Source organism: Erythranthe guttata, chromosome 8, assembly GCF_056151865.1.
Source record: "Erythranthe guttata isolate IM_541 chromosome 8, IM_541, whole genome shotgun sequence".
Taxonomy (NCBI): Eukaryota; Viridiplantae; Streptophyta; class Magnoliopsida; order Lamiales; family Phrymaceae; genus Erythranthe; species Erythranthe guttata.
The window spans coordinates 21,237,442-21,253,026 of NC_142540.1; the positions used below are offsets into that span (position 1 = coordinate 21,237,442).

Below are 15,585 nucleotides of genomic sequence, written 5' to 3' on the forward strand. Positions count from 1 at the left end.
ACTATGGTTTACTACGATTACTACAAGTTTCTACGGGTGTCTATAGATGATTACGACAGTACAAATGACTATGGGTTACTTCGATTACTACGGGTTTCTACGGATGTTTAAACGTGACAATGGCCGATTGTTTTTTTTTTTTTTAAATAATCATAATTTTCAATATTATGTAGAAAAAAAAAAGAAAAAAATAGATTTTTATAATCCTTAAATACTAAAATGAAAAATAAAAAAGATCGTGTTCCACGTACAACAAAAAAGATGCATAAATAGAAATGTAAAATGCAGAATAAAAAAATTATAAATACAATTTAAATATTACTTGGTGCATATTTGATTTGTTGTGTGTGGAGGGTATTTTTAGAATGAAATTTATAAATAATGTGACGAAAATGTTTAGTTGAGTTTGTCATTTAGTTCTAATAAATTTTGTCACAAGGTATCTATTAATTTAAACGAATTTGTCCTTAAAAAAATTAAACTACACTAAATTTTGACCTAATTAAACACAATTTAGTACTTTTGTTGTTTCTTGATTAATTTATTAATCACACACATGGGTCGGTCGATTACCAATCTAAAAATCGAGCCATCCGATAAACTAATTTTGTTCAAATTTGAAAACCGTTGCCGACCCAGCTGTGTGGGTCGGTCGATGGTTGGCAACCGAATATTTGGTTTCGGATTGGGTCGGTTGATGAGTTATACCAACCACCTAGTTCATTTAAATAAAACTCAAAATTTGGAGTAAAATTATGCACATTCTGTGTATTGTCACGGCGCGATCATCATGTATCAGTCCAAAATAACTAATACCAATTTGACAAAAAATATAATTAAGAAATTCAAACTAACCCTTTATTTTATAATTTTTAATAATATAGTTGGTTGACAGATAATTATCGGTCAACCAACTTTTGATAATATTATAAACCACCAACCGACCCATTATTAATGGGTTGGTTGAAATTCCCTAACCGGTCCAAAAAAATATTATCCACCTAAAATATAATCAGTAATGGATCGATTGGTGAATAAAAATCAACCGAGTCCCAACCCTTTTATATATATATATATATATATATATATATATATATATATATATATATATATATATATATATATATATATATATAGAGAGAGAGAGAGAGAGAGAGAGAGAGAGAGAGAGAGAGAGAGAGAGAGAGAGAGAGAGAGAGTGAAAATGCTAAAATAAGTATATATCTCTAAAATTTATTTTAAAAGTATAATATCCAGCAGGAACATATATATTGTAACAAGTAACAACAAATAGAAAAGAATATCTAAGTTTATAAAAAGAATAGAGAATAAATAAAAATTGAATGGGGGCGATTTGATGGTTTCTTTTTTCTTGGGGACAACTGCCCTCTACCCCTGCTATTAGTGGTTACTTTACCGAAGGTCTGCGACCGAAACAACGAGAAGCAAAGTAGCAAAGGTTATTGGAAATGCAGCAAATTGGTCACCGAATTCCCAATTCTTGACTGCCTTCAACCAAGAAAAGAAGCTGAAGCCCAAATGGAGAAGAGCAAAGACAAGAATCATGCTCTTATATGCTGGTGGAAGGTGCCGAACCATGCCTCCTCCTTTGTTCTTCCCCCTGTTTATATAGCACCATAAACAGACCACAATCACCGATAGCAAAGACGTCCACGGTACCAGTGCAAGGAAAATATCGTGGAGAGAACTCGGATGCCTTCGTACTCGTAGGGTGATCTCCATACCAAATGGAACAACTGCACCTACCACCTAAAAAAGCCAAACACAATTAAAACAAAGCTGAACAAAGTATATTTGAAGTCTCCTATATAAAATTAATTAAATAAATTACGTAGAACTACTAAGTAGTCTCTAAATTACAAAAGACTAAACAAAAAAAAGTCCTAAATACTTTTACCTGAAGCCCCATGGCGAGCCTCCGATAAAGTTGATTGCCGGAAACACTTTTGTCTTCTCTATTAACTCCAACGCTTTCCTCGTCAGACATTGCTTCGAACTCAATTTTGCAACTCCTTTTTGTCTCTCTTCTATTTGTTTCCACAAGTACTTTGTATTGTGAATATTACATGTTACTATTGTAATATATATATGTAGTAAATTTTAGAGAGTCCTCAAAATATCTGATTTAATTATACCTAATGTTTGATTAAATTGCAAATATTAACTTGTGATTTGATTAAATGTGTGTACACTTATTATAGAATATTGCAGGATATTTTGCATGATTATATCATCACTTAAACGACATAACCATGCCGTTAAGGAAAACTTGCACTTTACGTAGAATTTTCTTGTTATTTTATATTGCATGAAGTCCTCCATACCGTTAACAATTAAGATCATTAACTATTTAACAATTAAGATCATTAACTATTGCACCAAAATTGAAAGTAAATACTTTTTATTTTATTTTTATTTTTGAATAGTATTTTAACCTGTCAATGTATCTAAAAAAATTATTTTTCCAATACTATATATTTATAATATCAAAACATATGCATCCCAAAATTTGAAATAGCACATACAGTGACACGAGTTAATCATATATATATATATATATATATATATATGAAAATTTAAAAAATATCTATATGAAAATGTTAGCAATATAATATTAGGGTTTTAGTACCACTGTGTTATATCAATTGCTAAAAAACTATCTGTGTTATTTTATTGACAAGACCCCCTACGAATCGATTTCTTTTACCACTCACCCCCAAACAAGGGTACTATTTGCTAAAAAAATTACAGGGGATATTTTGCCAATAAAATAACATTGGCTAGTATTTTAGCAATTCGATATAATACAATGGTACTAATTGCAGTAAAGTCAACAAAATTAATCAAAGAAAAATCTTATTGCATGCTCTGTTCATTATATATTTCTCATCCCATGCATAATTAATTGCAGGAAAATCATTTAATTATTGGAATTTTTATGTATAGGCCCATGATTAATCATCTTTCTTATTCTAGGTTGATGGGTTATATCTCTCTCGCCAATAAGTTCCTCTCTTTAATCTGTATAATTTATATAATATATAAAAGATGAATTTCAATCTTAATTGCTTGACATTTGACAATTTCAATTAGTGACATGTCCTCAATATCTCCACAAATTAATAGGTGGAAATAAATCATCAAAAACATGTCGTCATTATGCTTAATTTGGGAAATATACAAATCTGATTTATGGAGATTCATTAATTGTATAAATCATAAGTAAGCATATGAAATTGGCAACTATATTGTGCTACAATTTTATAAAAATAAATTATTTATAAAAGTTTATTGATTTTATTCCTTTTATTTTCCCGTATGATTTTTTTAGGGTTAAATACACTTCGCACCTCTGAAGTATAGCTATGTAACACTTACCTCCTTGAAGTATTATTTGTAACACTTACCCCCTCAACATCCTATTTTAAGTGTTAGAATCCGAGAGGATTCTATTTACGTTTTTCAACACGTATGCGAAAAACGTGTATAAAAACTAGGGAAGTTTCCTTAGTTCTTTAAACTCTTATTTTGTCATTAATTTATTTAATTGCCTAAGTGTTTTATTAACAAGGAATTTATTTGACTAAGACTTTCCTTGTTTACATAACTCCTTGTTCCTTACGTGAAGATTATATCTAACCTAATGGGCTCTAATTTTGTAGGGCTCCACTAATTCAAGTAAGGAAGTATAAGAAGGGCAGCATCAACGTTGTAATACGTCGTCCCTTTTATTTTGAGAGAAAACTATTTTCTGCTCTTACGTTGCTGCTCCAGAATTCCTGATCTTAAATTGAGAAGAAAATACAGAAAAAGGAGTTTGCTTCTTTCACCGAAAAGAAGATCGGTTCTTCGGGAGGAGAACTCAGAAGATCTCGGGAGGAGGTCGATCCGCCGACTGAGGGACTCAGCGTTGAAGGAATTTCAACCGTGCGGAAAGGGACGTGCTGCAAAGTGAAGATTCACAATTCAGCGTAGGATACAAGAACGGCGTCGACAAAGAGGGAGTCTTTGCATTTTCGATTAAGTCCTATTACTGTATTCGTAAAACTAAAAATTAGTGAATTTCATTTGCAGGTCCCCGTGGATGTAGGGTACAATTGTATCCGAACCACTTTAAAATTTGTGTCTTTTTATTACTGTTCCATTAACTGTTGCAACTCTTCGTAAAACAGTAGAACAGTAGCTAAAACTGAATCTGGGATTTATCGGACACAAATTTATAATTAATTTGCACGAAATAATTCTAACAATTGGCATCAAGAGCCTGTCACTAAATATATCTAGTGAGATTTTGGGAACTGATTACTCTTATTTTGTGCAGATATGAATACTCAACGAGAAGGATCTTCAACTACTCGTCCACCTCTTCTAATCGGCTCCAACTACTCATACTGGAAATAAAAAATGAAGATGTTTATCAAATCCATAGATGAGAGAGCATGGCGCGCCATCATAACTGGTTGGACACCTCCCATGATCAAAGGAGAAGACAAAGAGGAAGTATTCAAACCAGAAGCAGATTGGAGTGATGGAGAAATACTACTCGCAAACTACAACTCGAGGGCCCTAAACGCAATATTTAGTGGTGTTGATGATAATCAATTTAAACTAATAGCGTCATGTGAATCTGCAAAGAGAGCTTGGGAAATTCTTCAAGTCACATACGAAGGAACGTCAACTGTAAGGACATCCAAGTTACAAATGTTGGCCACCAAATTCGAAAATTTGAAGATGGAGGAGAATGAGACGATCACTGACTTCCATGCTAAATTATGTGATATCTCAAATGAATCATACGCACTCGGTGAACCATACTCAGAAAGCAAATTAGTGAGAAAAGCTATGCGCTCATTACCTGAAAGATTCGCTTACCGAATTGCTGCCATTGAAGAAGTCAGAGACGTTGACACGCTCAAACTAGACGAACTCATGGGGAAACTTCTAGCACTAGAACTCAATCATGGTGAAAATCATCGTGAAAAGTCTAGAGAAAAGAAGATAGCCTTTCAAGCAGAAACATCATATGCAACGCCCCAAAATTCGTCAACTCAAGAAGATGAGCAAACAGTTGAAGAATCCTTGGCACTACTATCGAAAAATTTTGGGAAATTTCTCAAAAAGATCGAAAAAAGGGGAAATCTTCCAAGCACAGGGAAACCCGTGAATTTTCAAAATTCTAGGAGAAATTCAAATCAAGATAACTCAGAGGAGTCAAAACCAAGAAGAATACAATGTCGAGAATGCGAAGGCTTTGGTCACATTCAATCAGAATGCGCAAACACCCTGAAGAAAAAGAAGAAAATGTCACTTACTACTGGTTGGAGCGATGAAGAAGAATCTGATGATGACCAAGGAAACAACAATCAAGTCACTAACTTTGTAGCATTCAGCAGCAAAGTTCCTCTGGACAGCTCAGAATCAACTGTTGCTTCAACTGTTGCAACAGACTGTGAAACAGAATCCAGGTATGAAAATATGTGTTCTGATTATGAAAAAAATCTAAACGAAAATTCTTCTTTTGCAGAGGATCCGAACAGCAGCAGTGATGAGGAAGAACCAACCTTGGATGAAGTAAAGGAGGTATATGAAAAAATGTACCAAAAATGGCTCGACGTCGTTAAGGTAAATAACTTCCTGGAAAAGGAGAAGTTTGTGCTTGTAGAGGAAAACAAGACACTAAAGGTAAGAATCTCTACTCTTGAGGAAAGGGTCATATCTAGTGATCAAGAGAAAAATAGTTTGCAGGCTAAACTTACTCAAACTCAAGAAGCAATTGCAAAATTGAACTTGGGTAGAGGTAATCTAGATGAAATCTTAAGCAACAACAAGCCAAACTATAATCGTCTAGCCATAGGAGGGAGTCAGCTACCCAAAGTTGATCTAAAGCGAAAGGAAGATCAAAACAGAAAAATCAACTTTGTTAAACAAGCTTCTGTCTCACAAACAGTTGCAACTGTTGAAGCAACGAAACACAATTCAAAGAAAAGGTTTATTCCCACTTGTTTTTTCTGTCAAAATCCAGGTCACATACGTCCTAGATGTTTCAAATATTTAAAACTTGTGAAAAAGCTTGTGGCTCGTTCTCTTTACTCTGCTAGGGCTGATTATTTTCCTTCACCCTCTCAAAAACCCAAAAATAAAATTGATATTTCCAATAGACCTCAGCAAAAAATTTGGGTTGAAAAGTCCACGTTTAAATGCTTATCTGCGATTACTTCTTTAAAAGCAAGTACTACTAATGATTGGTATTTTGACAGTGGGTGTTCACGACATATGACCGGTGTTAAAGAGTTTCTGAAAAACTATCAACAAATCACCGGTGGAGCTGTTACCTTTGGAAACGGAAAAAAGGGTGAAGTGCTAGGGAAAGGATCGCTAAATCATGAGAATCTGCCAAAGCTGAAGAATGTACTACTTGTAGAAGGACTCACGTCAAATCTGATAAGCATCAGCCAGCTATGTGATCAAGATCTTGAAGTCAGATTCAACAAATTCGCATGTCGAGTATTAGACAAAGACGAGAATTGTGTTATTCAAGGAACTCGATCATCTGACAACTGCTATATTCTTGTCTCTGCTGGTATGAACTGTTTCAACAGTCTGTCAGACTCTACAGTGCTTTGGCACAAAAGAATATCTCATGAATTCTCCGCACCTAAAACACCTCAACAAAATGGAGTGGTTGAACGCAAAAATCGCACTCTGCAAGAGATGGCCAGGGTCATGATGAACGCAAAGGAGATCGCTCCTCGTTTTTGGGCAGAAGCAGTTAACACTGCATGTCATATTATAAATCGAGTCTATCTTCGACCAGGTACCACTAAAACTCCGTACGAAATTTGGAAAGGACCACTGGAAGAGAAACCAACAAAGGAATCGGAAAACAGCTCCAGTGTCGCACCAACAGTTCCAACAGTTGATGCAGCCTCTACCAATTCAGAAGAAAGTGACGTCAATTCTGAAACAGGAGACGAAGCTGAAGTCAGGCCTCTCGAATTGGATGATGAAACTCACAAGGAACCCTCAAGAAGAGTCAAAAAGAATCATCCAGTGGATCAAGTCATTGGCCCGGTAGAAGAAGGAATTCAAACCCGAGGCTTTAGCGATGCTGATTGGGCAGGTGATGCAGACGATCGAAAAAGCACAACTGGAGGATGTTTCTATCTTGGGAACAATCTCGTGTCCTGGTACAGCAAAAAACAGAATAGTATCTCGCTTTCCACTGCTGAATCGGAATATATCGCCGCTGGTAGTTGTTGTGCCCAACTCTTATGGATGAAACAAATGGTATGTGATTATGGTATTAGTCAAGATTTATTGCATATTTATTGTGACAATATGAGTGCGATTAATATTTGCAAGAATCCAGTACAGCACTCTCGAACTAAGCATATTGAAATTCGCTACCATTTCATTAGAAATCTTGTAGAGGAAGGAACTGTCTCATTAGAGTATGTCACAACGGAGAAACAACTTGCTGACATCTTTACTAAACCCCTAGATGCACAAAGGTTTGATTCCTTGCGAAATTCGCTTGGAATTTGTATTGTCTGACCTGTGCAGTTGCATAAACTGTTGCAACAGTCTGTGTCCAGACTTGCAACTTTTAAAGTTTTATGGACACATCACGCATACTGCATTTTGTTCATCTAGGTTATGCATTAGACATATTGCATGTGATGAGACCCCTTGTGTATTGGATACTATCTGTACTTTCGAATCTTGTGAGGTAGAACTTCATCAATCCCCAAATGATAGCTACAGAGGTTTTAGCTTATTTACTACCCTTCACAGTCTTGTCATGGTTGAACACACTCATAAGGTAAAGCTGCCGCTCCAAATGAGTGAAAGCTACTCTTGAATTTTCGTTAATTCTATATATAAAATGTCAATCAATTGGTCTGTGAATAGTTCGAAGCCTTTTTGAGTTGAGTCAGTAAATCACGTGGCCGAAAGCTCGCTACAAGGCTCAATTAGAAAGCCCAAGGGACTACACATTGCACGACCATTATAAATTTTATATGCGGTCAGTGAATAGTTCGAAGCCTTTTTGAGTCGAGCTGGTAAACCACATGACCGAACACTCACTACACGACTCAATTAGAAAGCCCAGGGGACTACACATTGCACGATCATAACTATCTCGCTATTTTAATTGCTCTGCTCTTCATGAATAAGCTACCTTTGATAGTGTGTGTATGCTGCCTAATAAGAGTGTTTTTGTGCTTGATTTGAGGATACTAAATTTGCTGTTAGTCTCCTTAGTCTATCTCTTGGAGCTTGCTTTTTGTTAAAATTGAAGATAAACCCCATGGTTTGATAGTCCTAATAGTATCCTATTCACTTGTGTTTATTCACTCATTTTTTTCTCACGTTTATTTTTCGTCTTAGTTATTTGCCTCTGCATGTTAGGCATTTATTTATTAAAAAAAAAAAAAAAAAAAAAAAAAAAAAAAAAAAAATTCCGGGGTGGGTTCGTAATTTTTGGCGGTACTATATTTCTTCGGAGTAACTCACTGTTCTGAGCATTTTTTTTCTTCTCGAAGTTTATTTGAACTGTGTTGGGCTTCATATGCGAAAGTTGAGAGTTGATGTATCTGAATTTGATTTTCATTAATTGAATTTATTGTGAGCATAATTATTATATTTGCAATTCTCTCACTTGACTATTCCTAATTGCTAAACTACCCCTGAGCAGAGCAACAGTCATCCTTGGAGAATCCCGTATTCAATTTTTTTCTCTCCAATTTTTCTTCTTCCCTACTGCTCTGTTTGCTTCTTCTTCTTCTTTTGCAGCAAAACCCCAAAAATTCAACACAGTCAACGGGAATCAACAACATCGTCATGGGCAAAAAAAAAAAAAAAAAAAAAAAATAAATAAATAAAAAAAATTCGGTGGTTCATCCTCGTCGTCCAAACGACGGTCCTCACGGCCGCCTTCGTCGAGAATTTTGGCAATCTGCCACTCATTTTGGTCCCTAGGTTTCTCCACCGCTGTCGCCGCCAGTCTCACCGCCGTCACCGTTCATCTATTCTCCACCATCTCCTCCACTGCCACACTCGCCGGCTGCCCAATCGTCACCACCACCGTGTGCACCGCCATCGCACCACCCAAACCGGCCTCACCTGCAACCCGCCACCTCGCCGCTCTCGTCGACGCGTTACTCACTCTGCCTCGCCTTCCGCTACTCGCACCACCGCAGGTCACTCTGCACCGGATCCCGTGGTGCCTATCTCTGCTGTCGATGCTTTTAATTCTCGTTTCTTTCTCCGAGCGCATCAAACCCGGTGGCGTCTGTCAAGTGGTTCATGATTTTTATGCCAACCTACCTAGTGGGGTCTCTGATTGTCGAAGTCGTTTTTACGAAAAAGAAACTCGACTATTTTACTGCCCTTGCTCAGAAAGGGGGAGATTATTCTTGAGGGGGAGTTGACAACGAAGCATCAACCCAGGAGGAACCGCATACAGGGGGAGCTGATGCAGCTGCTGGAACTACTACTGATCCAACTGTTGTTGCTCCAACTGTTCCAACAGTTGATGGTACAACAGCTGAAGTTAATACGAATGATGACGAGGAGTTGTTCGTTGATGCTGAATATATTCTGGATTAGTTTTTTTTGGTTGTCGAATTCATTTTCTGAACAACGGCCTCTAATAGTCTGCTAGGCTTAACCTTTTTCTTGTTTTGTTAACTGCTGTTTTCTTTAACTGTTCTAACAGTTACTCTATTATGCAGTCTAATGTTTTGTCAGGTATTTGATCAAGGGGGAGGACTTGATTATAATAAATAGATGACAAAGGGGGAGATTGTTAGAATCCGAGAGGATTCTATTTACGTTTTTCAACACGTATGCGAAAAACGTGTATAAAAACTAGGGAAGTTTCCTTAGTTCTTTAAACTCTTATTTTGTCATTAATTTATTTAATTGCCTAAGTGTTTTATTAACAAGGAATTTATTTGACTAAGACTTTCCTTGTTTACATAACTCCTTGTTCCTTACGTGAAGATTATATCTAACCTAATGGGCTCTAATTTTGTAGGGCTCCACTAATTCAAGTAAGGAAGTATAAGAAGGGCAGCATCAACGTTGTAATACGTCGTCCCTTTTATTTTGAGAGAAAACTATTTTCTGCTCTTACGTTGCTGCTCCAGAATTCCTGATCTTAAATTGAGAAGAAAATACAGAAAAAGGAGTTTGCTTCTTTCACCGAAAAGAAGATCGGTTCTTCGGGAGGAGAACTCAGAAGATCTCGGGAGGAGGTCGATCCGCCGACTGAGGGACTCAGCGTTGAAGGAATTTCAACCGTGCGGAAAGGGACGTGCTGCAAAGTGAAGATTCACAATTCAGCGTAGGATACAAGAACGGCGTCGACAAAGAGGGAGTCTTTGCATTTTCGATTAAGTCCTATTACTGTATTCGTAAAACTAAAAATTAGTGAATTTCATTTGCAGGTCCCCGTGGATGTAGGGTACAATTGTATCCGAACCACTTTAAAATTTGTGTCTTTTTATTACTGTTCCATTAACTGTTGCAACTCTTCGTAAAACAGTAGAACAGTAGCTAAAACTGAATCTGGGATTTATCGGACACAAATTTATAATTAATTTGCACGAAATAATTCTAACATTAAGTTTTAAAAATTTAAAAATAATAAACATGGCCATCTAATTATTATATGATCATAAGAAAATGAAAAGTATCTAAAATTAAATTATTGAATTTTTTTTAATATATATTGTATTAATAATGAACGAAAATATATTTCAAGAAATTAATGAACTAAAATAAATTGAATATGTACCCAGAGCGAGATCATATTTTTAAACTTTAAAATATTGCATTTTTCAACATATATTTTTAGTTGTATAATTTAATTATTTTTTAGTTATTCCTTTTAATAAAACATTTTTCAAGGTATTAAAATTTGAAATAAAAATTAAATTGTGCTTGGGGTAAGTGTTACAAATGATACTTTAGTGGTAAGTGTTATAAAGGGTATATTTTAGGAGTGTAAACTTTATTTAACCATTTTTTAATAATATAATCTTATGTAAACACTTTATTTCTAATGATGAAACATTAAATTGGAAAAAAAAAATTACAACCCTGAATAAATAATATTAATCTATGTATTTAGTATTAAATTATGGTGTACTGGTGTCTGGTTGTGATAAATAAAATATTAATTGGAGATATTTATAATATATTAAATGTAAGATTACAATATTGCGTGATTTGTTAATATTGTTTTTTCAATTTTTTTTACAGAAAAATCACGTTGATTGATATATAAATTAGGACAAATTAACTATTTTAATTTAGTCAATTTTTATGAATAAATATCCATTAATTAGCGATATAATTTAGGCGATTTCACTCTCGCACCTTGGGTCCCTATTCAGCATTAGACATAAAATTATGGAAAATTAATTTTAGCCTCACATAGTGGCAACGCCTATACTTATCCAACATTCTATCTTTTCACAAAATTTTATGGTGAAGAAATTTTCTCCTACCGATCCACTATTTTCCTATCTTTTCCACAAATTTTTATTTTTATTTCATAGGTGAAAATATGATTTGTACGTGTAATTAATTTATTTTATTAACTAGCATATAAAATGATGATTTTATTAACTGCACACAATTACCGATTTATTAGCATAGTTATTGTAAATACATTAGCTTTAATTAATATAATATTTTTTATGATATAAATACATTATTAAAAAATTAATTCTAATAAATATAAATATGCTTATTGTTAATTAATTTCTATATTTTTTGGTGTCAATGTTGATTGGTTAGTTTGTTTTTTTACGCTAATTGATATTAATAAAATATAATAAGCAACAATAGAATGATTAGAAATACACTTAAATTGATGATAATAATGTTGAGTGAGACGTTTTTTTATTTAATAATTTTAGATTAGTTTATGTTGTAATAGTATTTATTTATGCAATAGTTTATGAGATTATTGTTTATGTATGATTTTATTATATGTAAAATAATTTGTGTTAAATTTATTTCATGTCTAGATAGTTTTTCTAAAATTTATAACATGACTTTTAAATTATACATTTCAAAAAATTATTACAATAAAATTGGATCTATAATTAATATTTAAGAAATAAAATATACTAAAATTATGATAAACATTAAATTTATAGTTTATGGATATATATGTGCCATGGGAGACCAAACCAAATTCCATTTCTTATAGTTTTGCTAGAGTGACCTTACAGTCTCCATATTCTGAGGGTGTGTAGTAGGTCATCCAATTGGATAATAGGCCGCTTGGTAGGCTATCGTTTGGGAGAGTTTCGTACGCAGTTGGCGCCGGATCGGCGTTGGTGCAATGGCGAGCGGCTGTGTTCACAGTTCAGAATCGGCGGTTCTTTGTTAATAACTGGTGGTGCAAGGCCAAATGTATATGATGTTATTTTGAAAATAAATGAGCTTGATTTAGTTTAAAACATATGTTAATTTTCATAAGAATTAACATTTTTGAAAATAATCCAACTTTTGGAAGTACAAATTAAGGTTCAATTCTACTTTCAAAGTTTTCGGAATCTAGAAATCCATTCCGATTCTAGAGTGTCAGAAACTTCGGAATTTCGGAAATATCGAAAACACCTAAGTATTAATAAAAAAAATTGAAATTAATTTCGAAAATTTAAACGGATCATAAATTCCAAATATTGTTTTTATATAATTCCAATTCCTAAAAAAATGAATAAATTGGAAATCGAAATTTTCATAGTCGGGTTGATAAAAGTTAGAGTTAACTGCAAAAAATCCCCTAAACTTTGGACGTTTTTGCACTTTACCCCTGAACGGAAAAAAGTTGCATGAGCATACCTCAACTTACTAATTTGTAGCACCGAAACCAAAATTGTCCAGTTTTAACCTAATTGTTCCCGGAATTACATACGTACAACTCCCACGTGTAAATGGAAGGGCAAATTCGCCACCTCACAGGATTTTGGAAAAAAAGAAAAAGAAAACCCATATCCCCATTTCCCAGACATCTGCTCCGCCATCCTCTTCATCTTCTCCAACCAACAGCCCCATCTCCCAATTAAGCTTTAAGCTTTTTTCTTTTATTATTCTTCAAGCTCAAAACTTGGGCGAAGACCCACCAAAAATAAGCCACATGCTGTTGTAGGGAAAATCAGACTGCAAAACCCAATGGAAAATATTGTTGGGGTGAGATTAATAGAACGAAGAAGATCACTTTTTTTTTTGTTCTAATTTTATAATTATTTGTATTTATATATGTAACTAGTACTTCACCCGTGCGTTGCACGGGGTATTCATTGTAAAAATAAATATTTTATTTAAAAAAAGTCCTAAAAATAGTAAGATCAATGATATGCAATACAAAGTAGTAGAAAAGTAAAAGAAAATAAAAAATATATTCCGTATTGTGTAAGTAATGAATATCAGTACCAGTACCAGTACTAATATGAATACAAATACCAATACCATTACCGTTACCATTACCATTACCATTACCATCACCAATATCGATATCATTACCATGACCATGACCATTACCATTGTCATTATCATTATCAGTACCAATCATTACCATTACCATTACTAATGCTAATACTATTACTAATATGATAATAATACCATTACTGTGTTAGTAATCCTAATTTTATTGCTAATCCTAATCCTGGTATTAACTCTAATATTAATTCTAATACTCATCTCAATCATCGTTCTAATCCAAATTGTAATCCTAATGGTAATGCTAATCTTAATATGAATACTAATTATAATCATAATCTTAATCCTAATAATAATACGAATAATAATTCCAATCCCTATAGAAATGGAAATATGCTAATGCTAACGGTAATCTTAATACCAATCTTTATATGCTAATGCTAATGGTAATGCAAATCCTAATTATAATTATAATTATAATTATAATTATAATCATAATACTGATATTAATACTAATTCTAATTATAATGCTAATATGAATACTAATATTCATACTAATATAATTTTTAATATGCTAATGCTAATTCTAATCATAATCATAATACTAAGTAACACTAATTCTAATATTAATACTAATACTAATACTAATACTGATACTTATATGCTAATGTTAATATTAATGTTAATGACAATCCTAATATACTAATTCTATTACTAATACTATTACTGATATTAATTCTCTAATGTTAATATTAATATACAAATGCTAATACTAATACTAATACTAAATTACTAATACTAATATACTAATATTGATACTAATATACTAATATTAATATTAATACTAATACTAATACTAATACTAATACTAATACTAATACTAATACTAATACTAATACTAATACTAATACTAATACTAATATTAATACTAATACTAATTAATACCAATACTAATACTAATACTAATACTAATACTAATATACTAATACCAATACTAATATACCAATACCAATACATACCAATACCAATATCAATATCAATACAATTATCAATACCAATATATACCAATACCAATATCAATACAATTACCAATTCCAATAACATTATCAATACTAAAACCAATATCAGTACACATACTAATATCAATACCAATATCAATACCAATACCATTATCAATACCATTATCATTACCATTACCATTACCATTACCATTACCATGACATTTATCGTTATCATTACTGTTACCATTGCCATTACCATCACCAATACTAATATCATTAGCATTACCATTACCATTATCATTACCATTACCATTACCAATACTAACATCAATACCAAGACCAATATCAATATTGATACCAATATCAATCATTGCCATTACCATTACCATTACCTTTACAATTACCATTACCATTACCATTATCATTACCATTACCATTACCATTACCATTACCATTACTAATACTAATAGTAATATACTAATATTAAGACTAATCTGATAATAATACTACAACTATTAGTAATTCTAATGATAATCCTAATCATAGTCCTAACATTAATACTAATACTAACCCTAATTGTAATCCTAATACTAATTTCAATCATAATTTTAATCCTAATCATAATCTTAATCCTAATCCTAATGGTAATGCTAATCTTAATTCTAATATTAATTCTAATTATAGTCCTAATTCTAATAATAATACGAATCATAATTCTAATCATTATAGAAATGTAAATATGCTAATGCTAACACTAATTTTAATACTTTTCCTAATATGTTAATGCTAAGGCCAATGCTAATGCTAATGTTAATGCTAATTTTCAATAATAATTCTAATTATATTGCTAATACTAATATGCATCATAATCATAAAGCTAATATTCATACTAATATGCATACTCATATTCATACTAATATTAATTCTAATATGCTAACGGTAATGCTAATGCTAATCATAATCTTAATCCTAATCCTAATACAAATACTAATATTAATAATAATACTAAATTAATACTTATATGCTAATGTTAATGCTAATGCCAATGCTAATGCTAATCCTAATATACTAATGCTAATCCTAATATACTAATGATAAT

General features: G+C 32.7%; 1 protein-coding gene across 1 annotated transcript; it reads right to left on the reverse strand.

Moving 5' to 3' along the window:
• Positions 1–1,205: 1,205 nt before the first annotated feature.
• LOC148768797 (uncharacterized) lies at positions 1,206–2,048 on the reverse strand. Its single transcript, XM_088821148.1, has 2 exons — positions 1,919–2,048; positions 1,206–1,770 (listed from the first exon to the last, which is right to left on the reverse strand). Exons 1-2 carry the CDS (start codon positions 2,006–2,008, stop codon positions 1,414–1,416), a joined length of 447 nt encoding a protein of 148 aa, XP_088677274.1. The 5' UTR covers positions 2,009–2,048; the 3' UTR covers positions 1,206–1,413.
• Positions 2,049–15,585: the final 13,537 nt, after the last annotated feature.

Bases quoted from the DNA above. Each gene is read 5' to 3' on its own strand.
- LOC148768797 (XM_088821148.1), bottom strand. From the start codon at position 2,008: ATGTCTGACGAGGAAAGCGTTGGAGTTAATAGAGAAGACAAAAGTGTT. The intron at 1,771-1,918 runs GTAAAAGTATTT...TGGCTTTTTTAG, and splicing joins GGCTCGCCATGGGGCTTCAG to GTGGTAGGTGCAGTTGTTCC.